Here is a 26,567-nt window from a genome sequence, read left to right as displayed (position 1 = left end):
AGTAGGCGGTTTCGAACACAGCCAGAGACTCTCTGGTCTGCAGCCAGACTCTGGCGCATGCTGGCTGACAAGAAGGGCCTGTACACGGTTGACAGCTGGCTGAAGCGGCTAACCTGAACTCATCTACATCTGTAAAGTGACCACTTCATATGGTGGTCCGGCCTGGACCGCCTCACTCAGGGAGAGAGGTACAAATGTTTCCAGTTGTGATGGTTTCATGTGTTGAAAAGTTTGTGGATGTGAGGATCAGAATAGCTGCATTGCTTTTCTGATAGATTTACTCAGTAAAATCTCTGTGGATTGTATGTGTGCCTCTATCCAGCTGTTTTATTTATATATGTATATCCTCCTTTTGTGGAAGATGAAAACACCAGATGTGCGTGCAGCTCTTAGAAAACCCCTCCTCACGTTAATACAAAAAACATACATGAAATATACTTTTTGGTCATGCTTTTTACATGGCTTTTGTTAAGGGATTGAGCTCTTATTCATTTAACCCTTGTGCGGTCTTAACATTCTGTTGACCCGCCCTACCAAAGCCCCAAAATAAAGCAACTTAATTGAATTTAAATCCAAAATCTATATTGTATGTTGAAACCACCTGTTATTTATCCATTCAACTCAATTCAATACATTTTGTATCATGTATTTTTTGTTACGCAATACAAAAAGACAATTACCAGTTTTCAGGATTACACTTTTTTTTTTTTTTACCACAAACCAACTGTCAGTTGGACCAACAATTTTCTTGTTTTCTCAGTTTTCTTTGACATAATAAAGGTTTATTATTGCTATTATATAAATTTGAAGTAATTACTTCTGAATTAATTATATTGAAAGGGAAAAAAAATGAACTTTTTTTCTGGTGTTTAAATGTTTTTATGATTCATGGGTCAAAAATGACCCATAAGACAATCTTTGTACCCTAGTGGTGTACAGCCCACATGTAAACATAAACAAAAATAAAGTATGACTTTTTTTTAATGATGGAGTCCCTTTAGGAAAAGTCTAGGAAACATTTCAAGTTGGAAAAAGATAGATTAAGGTATTTTTTCTACAGCTAAACATGGTAGTGGGTCACTTTTGACCCGCAAGACAACAGGAGGGTTAATTGTTTCTGTCTCAGAAATGAAAATGAGTGGAAACTAGAAAGAGCTGTTCCTGCGAAACAGCTGTGAGAATGCAAGAGCTGAACAACCATACTAAAAAATCTTAAGAAGCTAAAAAAAAGCTAAAACAGCTGAAGAAGCTAAAGCTGAAGTAGCTGAAGAAGCTAAAGCTAAAGGAACTGAAGAAGCTAAAGCTAAAGGAGCTGCAGAAGCTAAAGCTGAATGAGCTGAAGAAGCTAAAAGCTAAAGAAGCTAAAACAGCTGAAGAAGCTAAAGAAGCTAAAAGAAGCTAAAACAGCTGAAGAGGCTAAAATAAGCTAAAACAGCTGAAGAAGCTAACAGCTGAAGGAGCTAAAGCTAAAACGGCTGAAGAAGCTAACAGCTGAAGAAGCTAAAGCTAAAGGAGCTGAATAAGCTAACAGCTGAAGGAGCTAAAGAGTTAGAGTTAGAAGTTAGCATAAGAAGTTAAAAAAGGCTGAGAAAAAAGTTTGAAGTTGAAATGACATTTAAAAGACAAAAGTGTAATAATTTCAAGCTAGAAACAGTTGAAATGGCTGAAAGTATGCTTAAATAGTTATAAAAAAAATGATCTGACATGCTGGGGATCAAACCCGGGCGGGCCACCCGCATGAATGGGTGTTAGTGTTACCATTAGCCCATTTCGTCCTGTTGAACTGGATGTGCATACAACCTATAAGGCTACACAGACAGACACAGAGCAAAGCTGCTGCAGCCGCGGGACAAATCTGAGGCGCAGACTGTCTTCTGACACGTCCTGTGACAAAAGTTGACCAGCTAGAAAAGTAATATTAACACCGTTAGAAGCAGAAGGCTTAGAGGAACTTAGCAAAGTAGTTTTACATCTGTGGAGTGAAATATATTTAAATCGAACAAGTTTGAACACACACAACATATATAGAGACATGACACACACACAGAGGTCCTGCGCCGGGCGAAAGCTGAAGCGCAAGTCTCCATACTATGACATCCTGTGACAAAAGTTGACCAGCTAGAAAAATAATTTCAACACCGTTAGAAGCAGAAGGCTTAGAGGAAGCTAGCAAAGTAGTTTTACATCTGTGGAGTGAACTATATTTAAATCGAAGCAGTTTGAAAACACTTGAAGCTGATTTTTGAGGACTCAAAAATGGCAGATTTCGTCAGAATTTGAGATTTTGTTCAAGCTTAAAGGCTCATAGTTCAAAATATGTCCATGTGAGCTCTTTAGGAGTCACATTGGCTGAAAGAGGACAAGTTTTCCTACATTTTAAGGTATAATTTGTTTCTCTCAGTTAAACTGTATGAAAGTTATAGTAATTTGTTTGAAAAGTTGAAACTTATCAGCACTGCTGAATGTCCCACTCTAAAATCAAAGAAGGAACTTAGTTTTCATATTTTTTAAACTGTCATGGTTCAAAATTGGCCAAATATTTTTTAAATTTGAATGGTGTCTCTAGCTGAAAGTATGCTGAAGTAGTTAAGATTTGAAAGGATTTGAAAGGATTTGAAGGATTTGAAGATCGGGATTTGAAGAACTTAATTTTCATATTTTTAAACTGTCATTTTTCAAAATTGGCCGAATAATTTTAAAAGCTGAAACATTTGGTAATAGCCGAATGTCTTATGAACATTTTAAAATTTGAATGGTGTCTCTAGCTGAAGTAGTTAAGATTTGAAAGGATTTGAAAGGATTTGAAAGGATTTGAAGAATTTGAAAGGATTTGAAGATTTACCATTACTTTTAAAGGGAGAAAAATTTGAACAAAACGCTTAATATCTTAAAAAGTTGAAAAGTTAGAAACACCAAAAGCTGAACATTTTGATACCAAATTTGTTGAAATAGCTGAAAGTATGCTGAAGTGAGAATGCTTACAATAAGAAAGAATTTGCAGTCATCTTTTCCAATTTTCTGAAGGGTTTGATGAACCTGCATCACTGCAAAAAATATTCAGACTTTTTCGTCATTGGTTTTGTTTCTTAGGAAGCTTTATTAGGTAGGTCCATGCAAATTTGTTATACAAATGTAACCATAGTGTAGTTTTATTGCTAATACAGTCCAGTAAAAGAACTCCTCATTCATATGTGCTGAATATGCTGCTACCTTTGCTCCCTGTCAGAAATAAGAGGAACTCAAGGGAAAGATCTGACCATCCCCTGCAGTGCTCCTACTTACCTGAACAATCCCTCCCTCCAGTGGACCTTCTCCAATAGCGAGGAGTTTTCCCGCATCATCACTTACGACAGCCGGTCGGGGTGCAGCATCTCCACGCCACCATGGGACAACTACATTAGAGCTGGACAACTTCAGGGTCCCGTTTGGAGACGGCGCCCTACGACTGATGGACCCCAAACACTTGGAGCACACGGGCAGCTACACATGCGAGTTCTCCGTGCCGTACAGCTCACACACCGAACGCAGTGAAGTGACCATCCACGGTCCTGAAGGTGGGGTCATGAACCCAAAAACGCAAACATGTTAAAGGATTCGCTCTATTTTTACTGCTGTAGTGTCCAGAGTCCCCTTTTTTCAGCTGTACATGTGAAACTATGATCTGAGTGGCTGCTGCTGATCCCATAACAGAAGCAGTTTAACAGAACGAAATGGCCTAATGGTAACACTGACAGCGTTTTGTGCAGGTGGCCTGGGTTCAATCCCCATCATGTCAGACAACATTTTTAATTTTTTTTTTTATAACTATTTAAGCATACTTTCAGCCATTTCAATTGTTTCTAGCTTAAGTTTATCTTCAAATCCTTTCAAATCCTTTCAAATCCTTTCAAATGCTTCAAATCCTTTAAAATCCTTTCAAATCCTTCAAATCCTTTCAAATCTTTCAAATCCTTCAAATCCTTCAAATCCTTTAAAATCCTTTCAAATCCTTTCAAATCTTTCAAATCCTTCAAATCCTTCAAATCCTTTCAAATCCTTTCAAATCCTTCAAATCCTTTCAAATCTTTCAAATCCTTCAAATCCTTTCAAATCTTTCAAATCCTTCAAATCCTTCAAATCCTTTAAAATCCTTTAAAATCCTTCAAATCCTTTCAAATCTTTCAAATCCTTCAAATCCTTAAAATACTTTCAAATCCTTTCAAATCCTTCAAATCCTTCAAATCCTTTCAAATCCTTTCAAATCCTTCAAATCCTTTCAAATCCTTCAAATCCTTCAAATCCTTCAAATCCTTTAAAATCCTTCAAATCCTTTCAAATCCTTCAAATCCTTCAAATCCTTTCATGTTCAAATCTTTTAGCTTCTTTTTTTAGCAAGGTAATTCAGCTCATGCATTCTCACAGCTGTTTCGCAGGAACAGCTCTTTCTAGTTATTATTATTATTCCACCGTTTTTCGGCATTCAACTACTCCAGCATACTTTCAGCTATTTCGACAAATTTGGTATCAAAATGTTCAGCTCTTTCAGCTCTTTCCTGCTATTATTTTTTGGTGTTTCTAACTTTTCAACTTTTTAAGATATTAAGCTTTTTGTTCAACTTTTTCCCCCATTAAATGTAATGGTAAATCTTCAAATCCTTTCAAATCCTTTCAAATCGTAACTGCTTCAGCATACTTCCAGCTAGACACCATTCAAATTTTAAAATGTTCATAAAACATTCAGCTATTACCATTTGTTTCAGCTTTTAAAAATATTAGGCCAATTTTTAAATATGACAGTTTAAAAAATATGAAAATTAAGTTCATCTTCAAATCCTTTCAAATCCTTTCAAATCCTTCAAATCCTTTAAAATCCTTTCAAATCTTAACTACTTCAGGAGTCTTTCAGTTAGAGACACCACTCAAATTTTAAAATGTCCATAAGACATTCAGCTATTACCAAATGTATCAGCTTTTAAATATGTCTGGCCAATTTTTAAATATGACAGTTTAAAAAATGTGAAAATTAAGTTTATCTTCAAATCCTTTCAAATCCTTCAAATCCTTTCAATTGTTAACTACTTCAGGATACTTTCAGTTAGAGACACCATTCAAATCTTAAAATGTTCAAATTTTTTAGCTTCTTAAGATTTTTTAACAAGGTAATTCAGCTCATGCATTCTCACAACTGTTTTGCAGGAACAGCTCTTTCTAGTTACACTAAATATAAGATGCAACTGCCTAACAAGTTCTATTTCAGCCAGATATAGGGACTTGTTTGAAGACAATACATTTTGAATATCTTGTTAAATGAAAAGGTCTTGAAAACAAATAGTTTTGTGTCACATATCATATGAAACAAGCTTTTTGTGACATTTGAAGAGGTTTTTAAGCTCATTTCAAGATCACTTTTATCTCAAAAGTCCTAAATTTCACATCTTATTTCAAGAAATCTTCACAAGCCGATTTTCACTAGTTCCATTGGCAGATTTATTTTGCTTATTTCAAGCAAAAACGTCTTTTATTTGCTGTTTTTTAACTTACTTTTGGAGGGGCATTTTTTCCAGCATATGAGGAGCTTCATTTTCTTTGACATTCTCAGCAGATTCAAAGGACAGAAAACCTTTGGGATTGCGCTTTTCTTGCATCACAATAAAAATCAGAAATTTCTCTGCGTGATTGAACTCTTGTTGGACTGCTATATAATCTCTAAATTACAGATACGTATTTAATTAAGTACAAAGGGAAACCCAGAAGTGGATCTGGTCTGTTTGAAGGATGTGAAGTGATTACGGTTCTTCTAAACCTCTGCTGAAGCAGTCTTTATGCAGGCAGCAAACAATTGAAATTGACATTTGTATACTGAGAGACTTCACACTGATTTCATATCAAATTTTAGAGTTTAACATTTTTCTTTAGATTATGACAGGAGTATATAAGAACAGCTTCAATGCTCAGCTCTATCCATGGCTTTTTTCTTAATAATCCAAATGGTTCTGGACTGAGCTGCCGAGTAGAATAGTTGAAAGTCTGGTGAGATTTAGCCCTGCTTCTGGGGATGTTTATGCTACAACAGAAATATACCTTTGGATGGAGAGTGCATTTTTTCTTAGAAGTCTGTGTGTGTGTGTTTGTTATCTTTTGCTGATCAGCAAAGAGCATCAGAGGAAACCTCTTATTGGTGGGTCATCGGTCTGGTGGCTGCACTGCTGGTTGTACCTCTGGCAGGAATGCTGACCTACCTAAAGCTGAGAGGTAAAAGATGTTGAGAGAAAAGATTTTCAATTGTACAGTTGCAACACACATGTACAAGTCACACTGTTTGTTTCTGGTCCCCCTTGTTTTCTGGCTGATTTCTACTTAAGGCTGGCATTTAATGAAAAGGTTCAATCACAAAATGGCTCTCTCCATCTGCAGGAAGAACCTCGAAGCCCAGAAACGACCCAGAAGAGGTAACGGAGCTGAACCTGGTCAAAGGTTGGTCATCAAAACTAAACATCACATGCGCTGATAAAAACAGACACCAGATGGAGCCAGAGGTTCACTTCTGCTAGCTCCTGATAAACTGTTTACAAGCCCAACCTTTGAAAACATAGAAAACAAATAACAGAAAGGCTTTTATCATATGACTGTTGAATTATAGTTTGTTTAAACTGCGCTGGAAAAAATGCCCCTCCAAAAATAAGTAAAAGAAAACAACAAATACAAGAAGTTTTTGCTTGAAATAATCAAAAAAATCTGCAAATGGAACTAGTGAAAATCGGCTTGTAAAGATTTCTTGAAATAAGATGTGATATTTAGGACTTTTGGGATAAAAAGTGATCTTGAAATTAGCTTAAAAACCTCTTCAAATGTCACAAAAAGCTTGTTTTATTTATTTTTATTGACATTTTACGCAGCATCCCAATCTTTTTGGAATGGGGTTGTTAAAAGTTCTTATTTAATTCATTTTCCTGTTGAACTTTATGGCCTCTGTGTCTCATCCTCTAATGCTAAACATTTTCGCCATGTTTCAGATGCAGCAGCAGGACAGTAACCTGCACGAGAGCCCATGTTTGGCCGTCTGCAGCACCGATGGACGCTCATTCCTCCTCACTGGCACTCGATCACACTGAGCACTATCAGGCACAACAACCTGTAACACCTTAACTAACAAGGGACTAACAAAACTCACTTATGAGGAACTGCAAGTTTCTGAGAAATAGAAAAGTCTCATTAGGATTTTTTTATTTTATTTTTTCGTAAAAGGATCACAGCATTGCCTTAAAATGACTGATTTCAGAATGGGCATTCTTTGGATTTTGGAGGAAACCCAGAGGAGCGGCTGTATTTCAGACTCATCACGCTAACACTGGAATGCAAACTCACAAAGTATAAATGGCTCTCAACATCTTCATGAGGGGTTTCTGAACCCCGACAGTGACTCTGATAATCTGTAGGTATTTCAGAAACTCTCTGGGGAGTATTTCCTTGTAAAGATCCCAGCGGATGAATCTACATTTCACAGGGACGAACCAGCGCTGGAATTATCCTGCAAAATCAGTTTCTGGCCTTAAAAGGTTGCTGCTCTTCTAAAAAAAACAGAGATGAACTTCTCAGCAGCCTAAAATAAATCATGTTCCTGCTAAAAATGTGGTCGATGACTTTAATGGCAAGGCAAGGCAAGGCAAGGCAATTTTATTTGTGGAGCATAATTCATACACAGGGCAATTCAAAGTGCTTTACAGCTACATAAAATCACAAGAAGGCAATAAAACCATTAAAAAGGAATAAGAAAAATAAAAGAAAGAAATTAAAAAAGAAAGAAATTTAAAACCCATTAAAATAATCATCAAGTAATTAAAAAGTGAAGAGTGCAGATAAAATACTTTCAGGTGTCATATGCACAGCTAAACAGAACTGTTTTCAGCCTGGATTTAAACATTGTCAGAGTTGAGGCCTGTCTCACATCTTCTGGAAGACTGTTCCAGATTTTAGGAGCATAAAGCTGAAACGCAGCCTCACCTTGTTTAGTCCTGACTCTGGGCACCAGCAGGAGACCCCTCCCTGGGGCAGGAGACCCCTCCCTGGGGTTCTCAGAGCCCGAGTTGGTTCATATGGCTCTAACATGTCAGAGATGTACTTTGGCGCTTGACCATGAAGACACTTGAACACAAGCAGAGCTGTTTTAAAGTCTATTCTCTGAGCGACAGGAAGCCAGTGCAGAGACCTGAGCACTGGACTAATATGGTCGTATTTCCTGGTTCTAGTCAGGACTCGAGCAGCAGCGTTCTGGATGTACTGCAGCTGTCTTACAGCCCGTTTAGAGCCCAGTGAGCAGGCCGTTACAGTAGTCTAACCTGCTGGAGACAAACGCATGGATCAGTCTCTCTAAGTCTGGTTTAGACACTATTCCTTTGATTCTGGCAATGTTTTTTAGATGGTAAAAAGCTGCTGATTACTGTTACTGATTTAATGTGGCTGTTAAAGTTCAGGTCTGAGTCCAATATTACCCCGAGATTTCTAACTTGATGGTTAGGTTTTAGAGAGAGAGTCTCAAGGTGACTGATAACACTTTCTCTTTGTTTCTGTGGGCCACAGACAATGATTTCAGTTTTGTCTGAGTTTAGCTGGAGGAAATTGTTTTGCATCCACACACTGATCTGTTCGATGCAGCGACACAGTGTATCTACAGGCCCGTGTTCTCCTGCCGTCAGTGACACGTAGATCTGAGTGTCATATGCATAATTGTGGTAGGACACATTATAGCTGCGTATTAGCTGGCCTAGTGGAAGCATTTACAGATTGAACAATACGGGTCCCAGGATTGACCCCTGGGGAACCCCACAGGTCATAGCCATTTGGTCTGAGACACAGTTACCGATTTCAATAAAATATTTCCTGTCCTCCAGATAGGACTTGAACCAGTTTAAAGCACGACCAGAGATTCCCATCCAGTCTTCTAACCTCTGTAATAAGGTCGCATGGTCAACTGTGTCAAAGGCAGCACTCAGGTCCAGCAGAACCAAGACTGTGACTTTACTTGCATCTGTGTTCAGGCGGATGTCATTTGTCACCTTGATCAGAGCTGTCTCAGTGCTGTGGTGGGGCCTAAAGCCTGATTGGAAAGTATCAAAAGCATTGTTAGACAGGAGAAAGTCACTAAGCTGTTGGTATACAACTTTTTCTAGGACTTTACCTAAGAATGGCAGGTTTGATATGGGCCGGTAGTTGTTCAGTACTGTGGCATCAAGATTGCTCTTCTTTAGAAAGGGATTAATGACAGCATTTTTTAAGGCCTTTGGAAATGTTCCAGTCTGGAGTGAGATGTTGACTAGATGAGCGAGTTGTGGTAAAAAACTGCTCAGCACAGACTTTAGGAATCTAGTGAGAAACTCATGAAGGCAGCACGTTGATGAACTCAGACTGCAGATGGTCTCTTCGACTGTTTTGTCAGTAACAGGTGTGAAATGTGTCAGCTCTAGGTGTCTAGCTGGCTGCAGAGTAGTTATTTGTGTTGTGGAAATTATTGCATTTTTAATGCCTTGAACTTTGTCATTAAAGACTATTGCAAACTCATTGCACTTGGATGTAGAAATGAGTTCTAAAGGCAGTGAAACTGGAGGGTTTGTTAATCTGTTTACTGTAGCAAACAGGACACGAGAGTTGTTACTGCAGTTTTTGATGATTTCAGAAAAATAACTCTCCCTTGTTCTACGCAAAGTCTGGTTGAACACACATAGCTTTTCTTTGTAAGTCTCATAATGAACCTGGAGCTTTGACTTGCGCCATTTCCGTTCGGCTCTCCGGCACTCCCTTTTCAGTGCCCTGACCGACTCTTCTTTCCTCCATGGCGCCCTTTGCCTACTTTTAACCATTCTAACCTTGACAGGAGCAATGGTATCCAAAACATTTAAGAGACTTGATGTGTAAGAGTTCAACAGATCATCAACATCAGAACACAGGGTGTTCTCAAACATAATCATTTCCACAAACTGTGTCCCTGTTCTGTCATTTATGAGTCTTCCCCCAACAACTGCAGACCCAGCTGGTGTTTAAGGTAAAGTAGATAGGTTGAAGAAAACACAGAAATGATCAGATAAAGCAACATCAACGACATTCACGTTTGAAATAACAACACCTCTTGAAATGAGCACATCTAGAGTGTGCCCTCTGTTGTGGGTGGGCTCAGTCACATGCTGAGTTAGACCAAACATTTCAAGGACAGCAGTGAGCTCTTTAGCTCCCTTGTTATGCGCTACGTCCACATGCACATTCAAGTCCCCTGTTATGACTAAACAGTCAAAAGCAGTGCACACAATTGAAAGTAGTTCAGTAAAATCATCAATAAAACAATTCTGTGGTGGTTTATAAATGGTGATATAAAGTATGGAAGATTGTTTTATCTCCATTTTGAATGACACATACTCAAATGATGAAAAAACCCCAAATGACAGCTTGTGGGTGGGTATATTGTCCCTGTCACACCGTGGTGAGGTTAAGTTGGGTTTTTGTCCTGTCTCGTCATTTCCTGTTTTATTTTGAAAGACTAACTTCCCTCTCGTTCCAAGTCACTTGCTCTTCCTCTCGTGTTCCAGTCTGATTGTCGTATGAGTGATTCCACCTGTTTCCCATTACCCCGTGTGCTTAAGAGTCTGCGTCTTCCCCTGTCTTGTGCCAGTGTGTTGTATCTGTCCCCGTATAGTGCATCATCCTCGCGTACCTTCCAAACCTGTTTCATTAGCCTGTTTCCGAGTTCCTGGTTCCCAGTGGTAATTATCCTCGTGAGAGTGATTTTCTTTTTCCTAGAATAAGTTTTATATTATAGATCCTGTAAGAAATACATAGTTAAGTTTGCTTATAGTCTTTTGTTTTCCCTCCTGGGTGGAGTGGTTCTTTTGTTTGGTAAATACGTTCATAGTTTATTTCCTCCAATTTTTAGGAGAGGTTTTTCTTTTCCGCCTTAGTAGGAGAGACTTATAGTTAATTGTAAAAGTTTCATAGTCTTTTGTTTTCCCTCCACTAGTGGAGTGATTTTGAGTTTTGATAATTTTTATATGATCTTAGAATAATATTTCATAGCCTTCCTTAGCTTCTCTCACGAGGGACTGGTCGCTCTGCTGCCTCAAAATAAAAGTCTTGGATTTAAACCTCCTGCATCTGCGTCCTCCATTCTCTGGGCCTGACAGTCCCTGAACATGGCACAAACACCCATGACTGATGACATAGGACAGTAATAAACCCAAATTGATCTGCATTTATGTTTAATGCTGTATATTTGACCCAACAGGAAGTGGTGAGTAACATTAGTCAGTACTAATCTGTCTGTTTTCCCTGAGTTTTTTTTTTTTCTCTCCTCCCAATGGTGAATCTTTTCAACATAAAAACCTCTTTGGCTCGCTCTTAAAATTGTCTGTAAACCATGTCATTTAGCTGAGCAGTTTCTACACCTGCAGGGATGGTTAAACAAATGTAAAAGGAGAAGACAAGTTAATGAGAAACAGTTAATGATCATTGACAGCCTTCTCGATTTTCGACTCTCTGTCACTCCGTCAAACAGCATAAATACAGTGCAGATTCACTGTGGCTTCATACTGATATGACCACACCTTCATGCTGCCAGGAAACAAATAAATACCGGACGCCGCAAAGGAGAAGAAGTGTTCATGTTTGTTAAAGTTGATTAATGTTGAGTTATTAATGCAGTTCTTCAGAGTCAGAGCAACTGGAGAACTGTGCCTATAGAAACATATCAGGTTTCTAATTTAGTTCCCAGAACTATTTAAGTAAAAAGGGCATTAAAGTTGCACCACAAAGCCTGTAAAAAGGAGTTGGTGTGGTTATTGTTACCAATGCTTGAAAACTGGTTGTTTTTTTCTCTCAATGAAATCACTACTCTGTGTCCTTTAATACGACGCCAAAGATAGTTTAGGTAAGAGCGACTTCCTGTAGTGTCCACCATTAACATAAATGAGCTTTTCCAGGATTTTCCATGAGGTCAAACGTTGTCTGGGCATTTATTCCTGGATCATAAAGATAATTTAGTCAGTAAATCATTGTTTGATGTGGAGAGTTTATTGATTTATAAGACAAAGCACAGAATTTCTACTTATCTGGGCAACATCTTCATGTCAAGTGTCATAATTAAATAAATGCTATTAAAACGACTAAGACTGAAACTTACTGAGTCTTTTTCTGTGAACTTTCAGTCTGTAGGTGATTGCTCTCTTTAGCTAATGTTTAAACTTCACTGTGGGAGCTGTTACAAATATAAGGACTGATATATTAGGACTATTAGAAATGAAGTTTGAATTCATTTAGATCGGCCAGTGTTAGCTGCAACATGCACCAGCACCATAGTAACCCTGAATTTGATCAAGTGTGTGGGAAGATGGACAGATGAGAGAGTTTGTTGTTTACACTGATCACTTTCAAATGTGCAGCGGCAAATTTGCATTACATAACATATAATATGTGTCATATATTACAAAATATTACATTATTGTTGATAAAGAATGTTTATGAAATAGTTGTTTGCCGATATTAAATTGTAAACATCAAAACAATAAACCGTTTGTGACACAAAAATCTTATTAATTCAATTGCACCTCAAGATGATGTCATACCTTTGGCACTTTTAGGTTAAGATTGTTTGTATTTGTTTTATGATAGTTTGCTTGTGTTATTACGATTATTATTATTATTATTATTTAATAATGATCAGATTATTAATGGAGATGCTTTTCTAAATAACAAAATCACCTGCTGAGATTTTTTCTGCCTTTTTCATGTCAATGTTTTGTTAGCCAGTAGATGGCAGCATTGGCTTTGATATTTCAATAATAAGGGTTTCCAAGCAGAACAAACAAAAGCCACAGAAAGGTTTGATTCCCAGCTTGGACCTTTCTGTGTGGAGTTTGCATGTTCTCCCTGTGTAAGCGTGGGTTCTCTGGCTTCCTGGCAGTGAGTGTGAGTGTGACCCTGGACTGGCAACCTGTCCAGAGTGTACTCTGCCTCTCACCCAATGACAGCTGGGATAGGCAACCCTGAATTGGATTAATTGGGTATTATTATTATTATTATTATTATTATTATTAAATAGACATTAATAGACATCCCCCTCTAGTCTCCAAAGTAATGACATGGAAATCTAAATAAATAATAAATAATAAAGTTCTATTCTTCAAAAAATTATACATCAATAAAAACAAAGGTGTCACCCTGCTTGTAGCCATATAATTTTATTTCAGTGTGGAGTGTGTAGATGATATTGTGAAAGACAATAATACATGAAACAGAGAAATTTATGAGATATCTTTTTTTAAATAATGCTCTTAAGATTTAATTCAAAATATATCATTAATAAATACCCATAAAGTAAAGCATAACTGTGTTTATGTCAAAGTTCTCTAAACAAAACAGTTAATTAATTCATGTTCAACTGGTTTCTCTGATGAACAAGTGCAATGATGTGTCTTACTGTAAATAAAGAAAATGAAGTAGGAGAGCTGAATATTCACTCACATTTATTTAGTTTAAAGGTAAAGAACAAGCAGGTAAATCAGACATGACTTTAATAATCACAGAATCGTGAGTACAACAAAATAAACATGTTTCTCAGCAGAAACAACAAAATCAGTGTAATCCCACTGTGCTGTGTATATGTGCATGCAAGTGCATTCATAAAATACTCTCTGTAGTTTATCATGCAATTTAAAAAAAGAATAATTTTATCTTATTGATCTTTAAAAGGTCTTTTAAATTTAAGGATTTTCAAATGCAATGCTAAGCACAAATCTTCTCCTTTAAGTTGGTTGGATTAAGCTCAGTAATGTGAGGTGGATAAATCACTATGGAGGAGACACTTCTGGTCGCTTCCTTCCCGGTGAAAGTTTGTGACGTCTGCCACAGCATTCGCTAATTTTTTAAAAAAAGGATCATTATTTAAATTGCTCAGAGCCAACGTATTAAAAAAGCTGCTAGCTTAGACATCACTTGCATCTACATATTACACACGTGTAGTAAGAACTTCAGAATTACTCTAATTGCTGAATGCATGATAAAATAATAACATATGGGAAAAGAAAGACAGTTAGATCAGATCTAATTGCTTTTGTGACTTTGTCAGTTCAATTTAATAACAAGAAACATTAATAGTACATACTTTTCTATCACCATCATCATGTATTACTTTGTAAGGAATACATTCTATCAACAAGTCATTTTCTACACCACAAAGCTAAATCCTAACATATTGAATACCATGATTATAAAATACGAGAAACCGCCATGATTATTGGCTTCTTATCAAATTAACATTATATCTACCAGAACTAAACTATGTTTTATTATCAGCATATCACACTCTCAGTATAATAGATACCACATATTTCCCCCATAACAATCAACAGCTCAAGGTTTCCTCAATTTTGACTAATAAATGATTTAAAGCAATGCTGTACTCCCCCTCTGTCTACACAGTGTGTTATAACTTTGCCGAACCTCCTCTGTTTGCTTACAAAGGTAGCAAACAAAATCTTTCCAGGTCTTGATTATGAGTCTAGACAATCCACCATGGTCACTTATTCTCTTGCAAGAATCAAATGAAAAAGTAAGATGCGTTGTATCAGAGCCTTCATGAATTCTTCATCCATGTCACCTCGCCCCATTTTCTGAGCTAACTCTACCTCTTTATACATTGCATCTGTGTAATGTGTCCCCCCGTTTGCTGCCACCACGTTGTCGACCATCTCCAGAAGTTGCGTTACCTGTTTTCTGTCCTTGCTCATGTTGTCAAAGACTAGGAACCTTCCGCCACAACGTTGGATAACTCGTTGAAGCCCCGGGTCACCTTCACGTACATATTCCTGTATGGTCATGGCTCCAAGATCACCACCACGGGTAAACAGCACAATCATGAACTGGTTGGCTTTTGGACCAAACAGCTCCTGTAGTGCTTCCACAGAGTTCTTCTCTTCTTTGGTGAATCGGCCAACTTGGATCACCAGCAGGAAGACATGTGGACCAGGACAGGAGACTTTGACACATTTCACTATTTCTCTTTTTATGAAATCTTTCGTTTTGGAAGTGTCCAGGATCCCTGGCGTGTCAACCACACTAACTACTCTGTTACCCCAGAGAGTGACTCCTTTTTCACAGACTTCTGTCACTGAACTTGCAGTAGGACTAGATTTGAATTTCGTTTCTCCAAGAATGGTGTTTCCAACTGCACTTTTGCCCACACCAGTTTTTCCAATCATCACAATTCTCAAATCAAGACCTGCAAGACAATTGACAAACTCAGTTTAAATTCTCTCACAGTGTAACTCGGTTCTTGTATAAATACCTGATTGAATGTTAGTTCATTATTTTAAAATACAAATGACTTATACAGATGGAGGAAATCTTACCTGACTGAGGTGATGCCATTTTGTCTTTATTGTGGTCACAAAACAGAAGACAAAGATGGATGTTAAAACAAAATCTGTCCAACGCGCGCGTTTATATGGACAGAAGTATGACACGCCTATGATAAATTTCCTGCATAACAGGTCTATATAAAACATGCAGAGAACAGCACTGCAGTTACCTCTCAGCCTTCACACAGCCTGTTTCCTGCTTTTTGCTGCCCTGGATTGAAGAGCCATGTCGAACAGTAAGTTCAGTCAATGACTTACTCTTTGATACTACTAGAAATGTTTTCTTTACTCTGTGATCTTGAATGTTTTCCCCTTTATGTACTACCTGTGAAAAAGAAAATGTTTTGTTTCATTGTTTTAACAGACCAGAAGATTTCAGTCATCATCCTGGGAAATGAAGAGTATTTGAAACAAAACCTGATATCATTTGTAATAGGGAAAGACATTTCTGCAATGTCCAAAAAAGAAAATGTGAAAAATCACAAGATATTTGAAAATGATATGTATGAGTTTACATATACAACAAAATCAAAGGAAGAAGATGATGAGATAAGAGAAATGTTTTCTGAGAATCCCAACCCTGACATGTGCTTGGTCCTGGTAAAAGAGGGGTTTCGTGAAGAAGAAGTGTGGAACCAAATTGAAAATATGAGCAAAACAACTGGAAAACCTACAGAGGAGTTCATAGTTGTGCTTCCACAAGGACAAACATGCAACTGTTACATATTTAAATCCTACACCAGGGAGGAGCTACTCAGGAAACTGGCTGAGTACAGACAATTGGAGGCAAACAACAAAAAGTAAGAGCGAAAGATTTGTAGATTTACTATTTAACATTTTAAGTAAGACAGACAGACAACACAAACAACATCTTTCTTGTCACTTTGTGATTCCACATTTTAGGTCTGATGACCTTCCTGAGTCACAAACGGCAGAAGAGACTGATAAGGAAGTGACAGGTAAGAAACAACTCACCTCAGTAGGCATTTCACCATCTTATTTCTGTGTGTGTGTGTGTGTGTGTGTGTGTGTGTGTGTGTGTGTGTGTGTAGAGGAGGGTAGTTCATTAAACAGAAACCATAGGTTTTATAGAAGCTTACAAAAACTATTTTTATTCAGGTTGCAGAAATAGAAAAGAAAACTTCACTCGTCCCAAGAAGCGTCAAAAAAGTGAGATCTGTGGCTTAAAGATGTGTCTGAATATTTAAATGCATGAAACAAAACTGCAAATCTGTTGTGTAATGTGTAATAGATGTTAATGTATGCATGTGTATGTACGTGTATGTGTGCACATTCTCTTTGATACAACGCATGCATCATTTTAAAACAGCCAAATAAGGGAGGCATAAACTTGTTTTAAATTTCCCTCATCATCTTTTGCTTTGTTTCTGAAGGAGAGGCGGCTGTGAACCTTGTTCTGCTGGGAATGGCCGGAACCGGAAAGAGTGCATGTGGAAACACAATCCTGATGGATAACCGCTTCACTTCAAGAGTCAGTTCAAAGCCGGTTACAACAGAGTGTCAGATGGCAGAAAAACAGATAAATGGGATAAACGTGCGAGTGATTGATACACCAGATATCTTTGATGATGACATTGAATCATCTGTTAAAAAGGAAAATGTGAAAAAGTGCAAACAGCTCTGTGAGTCAGGTCCTTGTGTGTACCTACTTGTGATGCATGTTAGCAGATTTACAGATGGAGAAAGAGACATCCTGACAAAGTTAGAACGAGCTTTTGGGAGCAGAGTTAAAGAACAAACCATCATCGTGTTCACTCGTGGTGACGACCTGCACCGTGCAGGAATGAGCTTGGAATCTTTTTTGGGTACCTGTGATCCAAACCTGAAAAATATTGTTGACAAGTGTGGTAGAAGGTGTGTTCTGTTTGAGAACAGCAGCTCACATTCAGGTCAGGTTGAAAAGCTTATGGCACGAGTGCTCAGCATGTTAGAACAATAAAAATAAGTAAATGTCACAGATCATATCCATAAAGTGCTGGGGTATGATTTATTTTTGTAAAGATACAAGTAACACTGACCAAGAACTAATTCACACTCAAACTCTATAGTTTAACATTTGTCTTCTTCTAATCAGCATTAAGTAGGAGGGTGATATATTTCTAATGATTTAAATTGTTATTCATTGTCTGTGTAAAATTGATGCATTTACCTTCTTCCTTTGGTTACCTTTGTCAGTTATAATAAAATGATGATCTTAGATATCACAATTAGTAGATATTCTTGCTTTTAACTTGCTTGTTTATTTAATATCTGACCAAAGATGGATGGAGTTTCAAACACATCCATTTACCACATTGAACAAACTTCTCTAAATATATGAATTAAACCATCCATCCATCCATTATCTATACACCGCTGAATCCGTCGGTCGGGTCGCGGGGGGGCTGGAGCCTATCCAGGCAGTCATCGGGCAAGAGGCGGGGTTCACCCTGGACAGGCCGCCAGTCCATCACAGGGCCACACAGAGACAAACGAGACAAACAAGACAAACAACCACACACACGCTCACACTCACTCCTAAGGACAATTTTAGAGACACCAGACATGCAGGTTTTTGGACAGTGGAAAGATGAATTAAACCATTTTTATTCAATTTTTTTTTCTTGACCATTGTTCTTTCAAGGGGTTTGTGTCATTTATATGTAACGTTATGTCATTATTTCACTGATACTTTCTTTTGGCTCCTTCACTCTTCCTCTTCCCATTCAAATCATTTTCTCTGTAAGATTTGTGTGTTGCTACTGTTCACATTAACTTACAGTCAAATGCAGGTTTTTATGTTCTGCTAAATTACTGCTAACATATTTACAATAAAATAAGTGACATGAAACAATCCATCTAGTAATGAAGTTTATTCCTTCCAGATGATAGTTAACACTGAAGGTGGACATTTACAGTGATAGATAAATAAGAGGCCATTCACACTTGTATAAGGTAAAAGCAGTGAGTTGTTTTCATGTATATGTGTTAAAGTATCTTTTAGACCATAGATTTACACATTTACAGCATATAATGTAATAGATAAATCTGTCATTTCCAGGATAAATCTACCTGAAAGAACAAGGACTGTGACAAAGTCTAGCTTAATTACAGGAGGTTAGTTCCTCACCGACATGATGATAAGGAATCACTTTAGTTTGGACTGGAAACTTGTTTAAAAGCAAAGAAACACAGTCAGCATGGAGACATGCAACATATTCTCAGGACTGGAGCTTTCACATCACACAATTAATGCCAGGAACCAGATCCATGCCTGCAGTCCTTACTGTACCCTCATGACTCAATCCATGTTTTCACTGCCTTCACGAGTCTTTCTGTACTTAGGTCCCTCAGGTGCAGTGGGACAAAGAAGTAGGCAGTTCAAGTCAACTACTGCTCTGAAAGTTCAGCCTGTGTCATCAGAGAGGAGATGTTGTACTTCTCACCTTCTCTAAATGTATAAAATGTTCTGAGGAGCTGCAGTGGCTGTAGCTCAGGAAGTATAGGAAGCATCCACCATTGGAAGGTCATGTTGTGATTCCTGACACATTTATCTGATGAGAGAAGAACGGTGAAAACATTTGATGAATCTAAACAATCTCGTCCGACAACTTTTGGGTAAAAACACAAGTGGCTGAAAACAAACCATCTTACATATTTGTGGTTTATCAGAAGATTTCTACACACGGAACGGTGGACACATTTGCAGTCCAGACTGACAGGCGTCAGAGATGTTTTCCTATCAGTGTCCAACTGTCTGTAATATTTGATTGTAACTCATCTAAACACGCCTTTGTCCCTTTGAGAAGCAGCGAGCTCTCACGCTTTGCTATTTATTTCCTGGTATTAGAGGAGCCAGGTTAAGATACATTTTAAGATACGATGGTATAACAACATTTATTGAGAATAAGTTGATTATTTTGTCACACGCGCCAAAGAACAACCACATTATTTAAGACAATTCTTCTGTTAATGAGCAAAGCTGTTCTGGCCACTTTTTGCCTCCTGTTGTGCACATGTTCAATCATAGAAGAAGAAGCCAGCAAAGCATTTTTGAGGCAGAAAAATCTGTCATTTCCAGGATAAATCTACCTGAAAGAACAATGATTGTGACAAAGTCTAGCTTAATTACAGGAGGTTAGTTCCTCACCGACATGATGATAAGGAATCACTTTAGTTTGGACTGGAAACTTGTTTAAAAGCAAAGAAACACAGTCAACACGGAGACATGCAACATATTCTCAGGACTGGACCTTTCACATCACACAATTAATGCCAGGAACCAGATCCATGCCTGCAGTCCTTACTGTACCCCCATGACTCAATCCATGTTTTCACTGCCTTCACGAGTCTTTCTGTACTTAGGTCCCTCAGGTGCAGTGGGACAAAGAAGTAGGCAGTTCAAGTCAACTACTGCTCTGAAAGTTCAGCCTGTGTCATCAGAGAGGAGATGTTGTACTTCTCACCTTCTCTAAATGTATAAAATGTTCTGAGGAGCTGCAGTGGCTGTAGCTCAGGAAGTATAAGAAGCATCCACCATTGGAAGGTCATGTTGTGATTCCTGACACACATTTATCTGATGAGAGAAGAACGATGAAAACATTTGATGAAACTAAACAATCTCGTCCGACAACTTTTGGGTAAAAACACAAGTGGCTGAAAACAAACCATCTTACATATTTGTGGTTTAGCAGGAGATTTCTACACACGGAACGGTGGACACATTTGCAGTCCAGACTGACAGGCGTCAGAGATGTTTTCCTATCAGTGTCCGACTGTCTGTAATATTTGATTGTAACTCATCTAAACACGCCTTTGTCCCTTTGAGAAGCAGCGAGCTCTCACGCTTTGCTATTTATTTCCTGGTATTAGAGGAGCCAGGTTGAGATACATTTTAAGATACGATGGTATAACAACATTTATTGAGAATAAGTTGATTATTTTGTCATACGCACCAAAGAACAACCACATTATTTAAGACAATTCTTCTGTTAATGAGCAAAGCTGTTCTGGCCACTTTTTGCCTCCTGTTGTGCACATGTTCACTCATAGAAGAAGAAGCCAGCAAAGCATTTTTGAGGCAGAAAAATCTGTCATTTCCAGGATAAATCTACCTGAAAGAACAATGATTGTGACAAAGTCTAGCTTAATTACAGGAGGTTAGTTCCTCACCGACATGATGATAAGGAATCACTTTAGTTTGGACTGGAAACTTGTTTAAAAGCAAAGAAACACAGTCAACACGGAGACATGCAACATATTCTCAGGACTGGACCTTTCACATCACACAATTAATGCCAGGAACCAGATCCATGCCTGCAGTCCTTACTGTACCCTCATGACTCAATCCATGTTTTCACTGCCTTCACGAGTCTTTCTGTACTTAGGTCCCTCAGGTGCAGTGGGACAAAGAAGTAGGCAGTTCAAGTCAACTACTGCTCTGAAAGTTCAGCCTGTGTCATCAGAGAGGAGATGTTGTACTTCTCACCTTCTCTAAATGTATAAAATGTTCTGAGGAGCTGCAGTGGCTGTAGCTCAGGAAGTATAAGAAGCATCCACCATTGGAAGGTCATGTTGTGATTCCTGACACACATTTATCTGATGAGATAAGAACGGTGAAAACATTTGATGAAACTAAACAATCTCGTCCGACAACCTTTGTGTAAAAACACAAGTGGCTGAAAACAAACCATCTTACATATTTGTGGTTTAGCAGGAGATTTCTACACACGCAACGGTGGACACATTTGCAGTCCAGACTGACAGGCGTCAGAGATGTTTTCCTATCAGTGTCCAACTGTCTGTAATATTTGATTGTAACTCATCTAAACACGCCTTTGTCCCTTTGAGAAGCAGCGAGCTCTCACGCTTTGTCATCTATTTCCTGGTATTAGAGGAGCCAGGTTGAGATACATTTTAAGATACGATGGTCATCGGATTTCTTTGTACAGCACATGGCGCTTGATTGTATTGAGAATTGAATATTCTTTGGTATTTGGAAGCCAAGGCAACACCTTAAATTTGTTGTTGTACTCATCAAATCTTTCCTGAATAATTTTTGCTTTGTGATGAAAGAAACCGCAGTTATCAGGGAATACTGTTTTAAGTTTTCATTAAAGGTTATACATGGTCTACAATACTGCTTAGGTAGGTGTTATGTCTCAAAGTAACATCCATGGATGGCATGATCCAAGATTTCCCAGCAGAACATTGCCCAATGCCTCACACAAGAGTCAGCTGTCACGTCCATGGAGTTTTCCCATGTTTTTAGTTCTTTTGTGTTTCATCATGTTTTAGTTGATGTCATGTCTTAGTTTTAATTTTATGTTTAGTTCTTTAGTTTTGCCACTGTTTTCCCCACAGTTTCTGTTTCCTCAGTCCCCATGTCCAGGTTATTAGTTCATGCACTTCACCTGTAGATTTTCTCAGCTGCATCCATTCACCCTTCACGCCATACACGCCACACCACGCCAAGTCAAGCTAATCTAAGCTAAGCTAAGCTAAGTCCTTTTGTTTTTGTCTCAGTCATGGTCATGTTTTGTTTTTATAGTTTAGTTCTCGTTATCCGGCTCAGCTGCGCTTTATGTTAACCTTGTTTTAGAAAATAAACCAAGTTTTCTTCTACCTCTGAAGTCCACATCCGTGTCCTTCCATGCCTCACACCCACCAACTCTGACATCAGCATGGGCACCCTGACTGGTCTGCAGCTGTGCAGACCTTACACCACAAACTGCAATGCACTGTGTTGTCTAACACCTTTCTATCAGAACCAGCATTAACCTCTTCAGCAATTTGAGCTACAGTAGCTCATCTGATGGATTGGACCACATAAGCCAGCCTTTGCTTGCCCATTTTCCTGCTTCTAACACATCAGAATACTAAGATGTTTTTCTTCATGTGCCTGAGAAAGGAAAGCCCTTGTTCTGTGAGTTTTTGCTCACAGCCTGCACATGTACTGCAGTCATTGGTAGGGAACTATTTCCTCTGCAGTTATCTGAAAATGTTTCCACATTGTTTTCAGTAGATGTTGAAGTATTTAAAGGCTGTGGTTTTGAAACAAAATGTGTGAATTCTCTTAATTTCCATCAAACTTCTGTTTACTCAGAAAGTTTATCATAAGCTGGAAAAAGTTATTTAGTGAATTTGAGCACATTGATTATTCTTACTTTCAATTAATTAATCTGTTTTCTTCAAATCATACTGGATTGGGATTAAGCCATTTTTTTTCTTTCTTGTAGTCACAGGAGGAGACTAATGACTGAGAAAGATAAATGTTAATGCATCCGTGTTAAGACTCTGTTTGTAATGACAGCTACAGCTGACACACCCCTACGCTTGCAAAGCAGGTCAATATAACAACAGCAGAAACCAGCCCAGCCTGCACTTGACACAAAGCCTATTTCCTGCTTTTTGCTGCTCTGGATTATAGAGCCATGTCTCATAGTAAGTTTTGCCTTCAACTTTCTATTTTGCAAAACTGCTGACTGCTTGTAATATTATTTTCTATGAAGTATTGTTAAAAACTACTGAAAATGAATATTGAGACAATTTATTGATTATTAAAAACACATATTACATCAGATAAGAATGATAAATTGTTTATTTGTTTACACAGATAAGAAGATTTCACTCTTCATCTTTGGAAATGGCAGATCTTTTAAGGAAGCCCTAATAAGCAACATTCTAGGAAAAGATATATCTGCACTAACCAGAAGAAATATTCTGAAAAACACCTGCTCATACGAAGATGATACACATCAGTTTATATGTACACCAGATCTGAATGTAGAATCTGAGGAGATGAGAGAATTATTTTCTATGAATCCACATCCTGACATGTGCCTGTTGGTGGTAGAAAGGGGGAGTTCACCAGAAGATGTGAGGAGGCAAATAGATCATTTAAGAGACAAAACAAGGAAACCTGCAAATGACTTCAGAGTTGTGCTGCCACCTGGACATACAACCACACAGTTTTACCCCATCAAAACCTACACCTTCGACGAACTGATGAAAAAACTGAAAGAGCTGAAGTCAGCCAGAATGAGGTAAAGGAAGAGTTTGAGCATTTGAAATGACTTCATGTAAAATATTACAAGGAATATCTCTTCAATGATTCACAATATTACACGTGAAGTATTTTGCACATAAACTAATAAATTTAACTTATTAATGCACTGTAAGGATAAAAACTAAAACTTACACATCAGCAAAAACACTTTCCTATTACGTCAATATGACCTCTTGATCATGTATTATAAGTTCCTTTCTAAGTCACAAACTATGTCAACACAACAATCTAAGATGACAAAAATAAATATCAGGCCATTAATGGATAATGCTTTGACATGTTATAATTACTCATTTTGCAGACCATCATCTTTACAGTGTTACACCAGTTGCTTTGGGCACAAACAACCCCATACTGGGAGCCACTCAAAGACAAGTAAGTTTCATACATTGAATTGGACTCTAATTGGACTGTATCTTTTGAGAAGACATTTGTTGTGATTTAGCGCTATATGAATAAAACTGAATTGAATCTAATTACTCAGAGCTTTTCTATTCCCCCCAAAACGCTTAAAATGCAACAAAGTGGCATTACTACATTATAGCCAATACTAATTACAAATATGCACTAATCAGAATTTTCTGTGTTTTAATGCAATAATGAGTGGTAGTTTTGTTTAAGAAATTAGTTTAGTTCATAAAACTTTTCTTTTTTCAAAACAAAAAATCTCTTTTGTGTTACATCAATGTAGGAAACAAAAAAGAATCAAAGAAGCCGGCTGAGTACAGACAGACATACAACAAAAGGTAAGAGTGAAAGATTTGTAGATTTACCATTTATCATTTTAAGTAAGACAGACAACACAACAAAAACCTCTCTCTTTTCACTTTGTATGGTTTTAATTCTACATTTTAGGTCTGATGATCTTCCTGAGTCACAAAAGTCACAAGAGACTGATAAGAAAGTGACAGGTGAGAAACAACTCACCTCAGTAGGTAGTTCACCACCTTATTTTTGTGCGTGTGTATGTGTGTATGTATGGACATTCTCTTTGATACAGCCAAAAAAAGGAAGAAAAAACTTGTTTTAAATTTCCCCCATCATCTTTTGCTTTGTTTCTGAAGGAGAGGCGGCTGTGAACCTTGTTCTGCAGGGAATGGCTGGAACTGGAAAGAGTGCATGTGGAAACACAATCCTGAGATCTAAATGCTTCACTTCAAGAGTCAGTTCAAAGTCGGTTACAACAGAGTGTCAGATGGCAGAAAAACAGATAAATGGGATAAACGTGCGAGTGATTGATACACCAGATATCTTTGGTGATGACATTGAATCATCTGTTAAAAAGGAAAATGTGAAAAAGTGCAAACAGCTCTGTGAGTCAGGTCCTTGTGTGTACCTACTTGTGATGCATGTTAGCAGATTTACAGATGGAGAAAGAGACATCCTGACAAAGTTAGAACAAGTTTTTGGGAGCGGAGTTAAAGAACAAACCATCATCGTGTTCACTCGTGGTGACGACCTGCACCGTGCAGGAATGAGCTTGGAATCGTTTTTGGGTGCCTGTGATCCAAACCTGAAAAATATTGTTGACAAGTGTGGTAGAAGGTGTGTTCTGTTTGAGAACAGCAGCTCACATTCAGATCAGGTTGAAAAGCTTATGGCACAAGTGAAAAGAATCTTAAAACAATAAAAATAAGTAAATGTCACAGATCATATCCATAAAGTGCTGGGGTATGATATCTTTTTGTAAAGATACAAGTAACACTGATCGTACTACTCTAAATATATGAATTAAACCATTTGTATTCTATTTTTTTCTTAACCATTGTTCTTTCAAGGGGTTTGTGTCATTTCTATGTCATATTATCATTATTTAGAAAGTGTGGGAGAAGGATGTCATGACATGCTCATGACTTCTGGCCTAGTTACATCCTGTGCCTTGCTGACTGGTTCATATGAATATTGTTGATAGTTAGAATGAGCGTGTTTATGATAAACGGCGAAAGCTAGGCGCCTCCAGAGAGGGCCACGTACACTTGTTATGATAAAACGGTATAAAAGGGTGGCACAAAATGAGCTCGTCGGACATTTTGTACATTCTGTATGCACATTTGCTGTGACGGTTTGTTCAATAAACTCCCCAATGGATGGCTGACCAACGCGGGATTCGACTCTAATTTCTCCACAACATAATGGTGACCACGAATTCGTGAGAGTTTGCATCTGGATCCCGGCGGAGCGTGTCCTCTGTACCCCGACAACCGACATCAGCTGTAACAAGCCGGCAGGTGGGATTTTGTTCCTACCATTACAGTTGATCTCTGTTAGTGGAGCACAGCTGACGGTTTCTTCCGGCTTCCCCAAATTTAAAAGAACACAGGAGAGAGACGGATCCTAAGCATTTCATTGTTACTTCTGCGCAGGGGGGCTGCTGAAATTGTAATTGTTGAAATTTTGGGCCAAGAGGTGCCATATGTGTGAATTGGGATAAAAATTGGGTAAACAGCAGCTGATGTGAGTTGTAAAGCAGACAGCTGTGGTCAGTTGGTCTGGCTTGTGTGGTTGTATTGTATTTTTTTTGTTGGTAATTAAGAAGGACTAGTCGCTGCGCTCCGGCCAATTGTGAATCGGATGAATTCAAACTGGATTAATTAATAGCTGTAAAGAAGCGGGTAGGTTGTTGAGCAATCACCAATAGTACCTCTTGCATCCTATCAGCCATCCTTCAATGCACTGGGGGGAGGAACACTGACGGGAGTACGGGGTACACTAGACTCATTAAACATACGTGAAAATTATTTTCACTAGTCAAGGAGTAAAACGAATACTGATAATTGATTGACTGGCGAACATTAAAGTTCAACGATTGAATCAATCAGGCTTTCAAAAAAAACTCTGAAATGAAAAAATCCAGTTCTATGAGGAGCACATTTTAAGTATTGTTAGATCCGATTCTTTATATTGGAAGCCCAAGAACCAATTGGAGCAGTCTTAAGTTAAACAAAGTATTTATTGGAGGTCACAGGTCAAGTATCAGCGCTGGACTCAGAGAGACAGAGTTCTCGCATGAAATCCGTCCGACCAAGTCCCGAGATCTGGAAACATTTCATATTTATGTTCACCTTTATCTCAGAGGTTGTACCTACATTTGATGACGCATCATTGAATATTTACTCATGCTGTGA

General features: G+C 38.1%; 3 protein-coding genes across 4 annotated transcripts; 2 read left to right on the top strand and 1 right to left on the bottom strand.

Annotated features, from left to right (window-relative positions):
- Window positions 1-14,327: 14,327 nt before the first annotated feature.
- Window positions 14,328-15,428, bottom strand: LOC142370096 (GTPase IMAP family member 9-like). The gene is made up of 2 exons (XM_075452528.1): window positions 15,366-15,428; window positions 14,328-15,235 (listed from the first exon to the last, which is right to left on the bottom strand). The coding sequence occupies exons 1-2, from the start codon at window positions 15,382-15,384 to the stop codon at window positions 14,538-14,540; spliced, it is 717 nt and encodes a 238-aa protein (XP_075308643.1). The 5' UTR covers window positions 15,385-15,428; the 3' UTR covers window positions 14,328-14,537.
- A 92-nt stretch (window positions 15,429-15,520) lies between these two features.
- Window positions 15,521-18,228, top strand: LOC142370250 (GTPase IMAP family member 1-like). 2 transcript variants are annotated; one of them, XM_075452732.1, is made up of 5 exons: window positions 15,521-15,610; window positions 15,739-16,174; window positions 16,278-16,333; window positions 16,494-16,544; window positions 16,769-18,228. In XM_075452732.1, the coding sequence occupies exons 1-5, from the start codon at window positions 15,601-15,603 to the stop codon at window positions 17,332-17,334; spliced, it is 1,119 nt and encodes a 372-aa protein (XP_075308847.1). In that variant the 5' UTR covers window positions 15,521-15,600; the 3' UTR covers window positions 17,335-18,228. The 2 variants fall into 2 exon arrangements, with proteins under 2 accessions (XP_075308847.1, XP_075308848.1); XM_075452733.1 differs by lacking the exon at window positions 16,494-16,544.
- A 4,488-nt stretch (window positions 18,229-22,716) lies between these two features.
- Window positions 22,717-26,049, top strand: LOC142369761 (uncharacterized). The gene is made up of 6 exons (XM_075452128.1): window positions 22,717-22,817; window positions 22,990-23,419; window positions 23,744-23,817; window positions 24,134-24,188; window positions 24,298-24,353; window positions 24,507-26,049. The coding sequence occupies exons 1-6, from the start codon at window positions 22,808-22,810 to the stop codon at window positions 25,070-25,072; spliced, it is 1,191 nt and encodes a 396-aa protein (XP_075308243.1). The 5' UTR covers window positions 22,717-22,807; the 3' UTR covers window positions 25,073-26,049.
- The last annotated feature ends 518 nt before the right edge of the window (window positions 26,050-26,567 follow it).

Source organism: Odontesthes bonariensis, chromosome 20 (assembly GCF_027942865.1).
Source record: "Odontesthes bonariensis isolate fOdoBon6 chromosome 20, fOdoBon6.hap1, whole genome shotgun sequence".
NCBI classification, from domain to species: domain Eukaryota; kingdom Metazoa; phylum Chordata; class Actinopteri; order Atheriniformes; family Atherinopsidae; genus Odontesthes; species Odontesthes bonariensis.
This window is presented reverse-complemented; position numbering and strand designations above follow the sequence as displayed.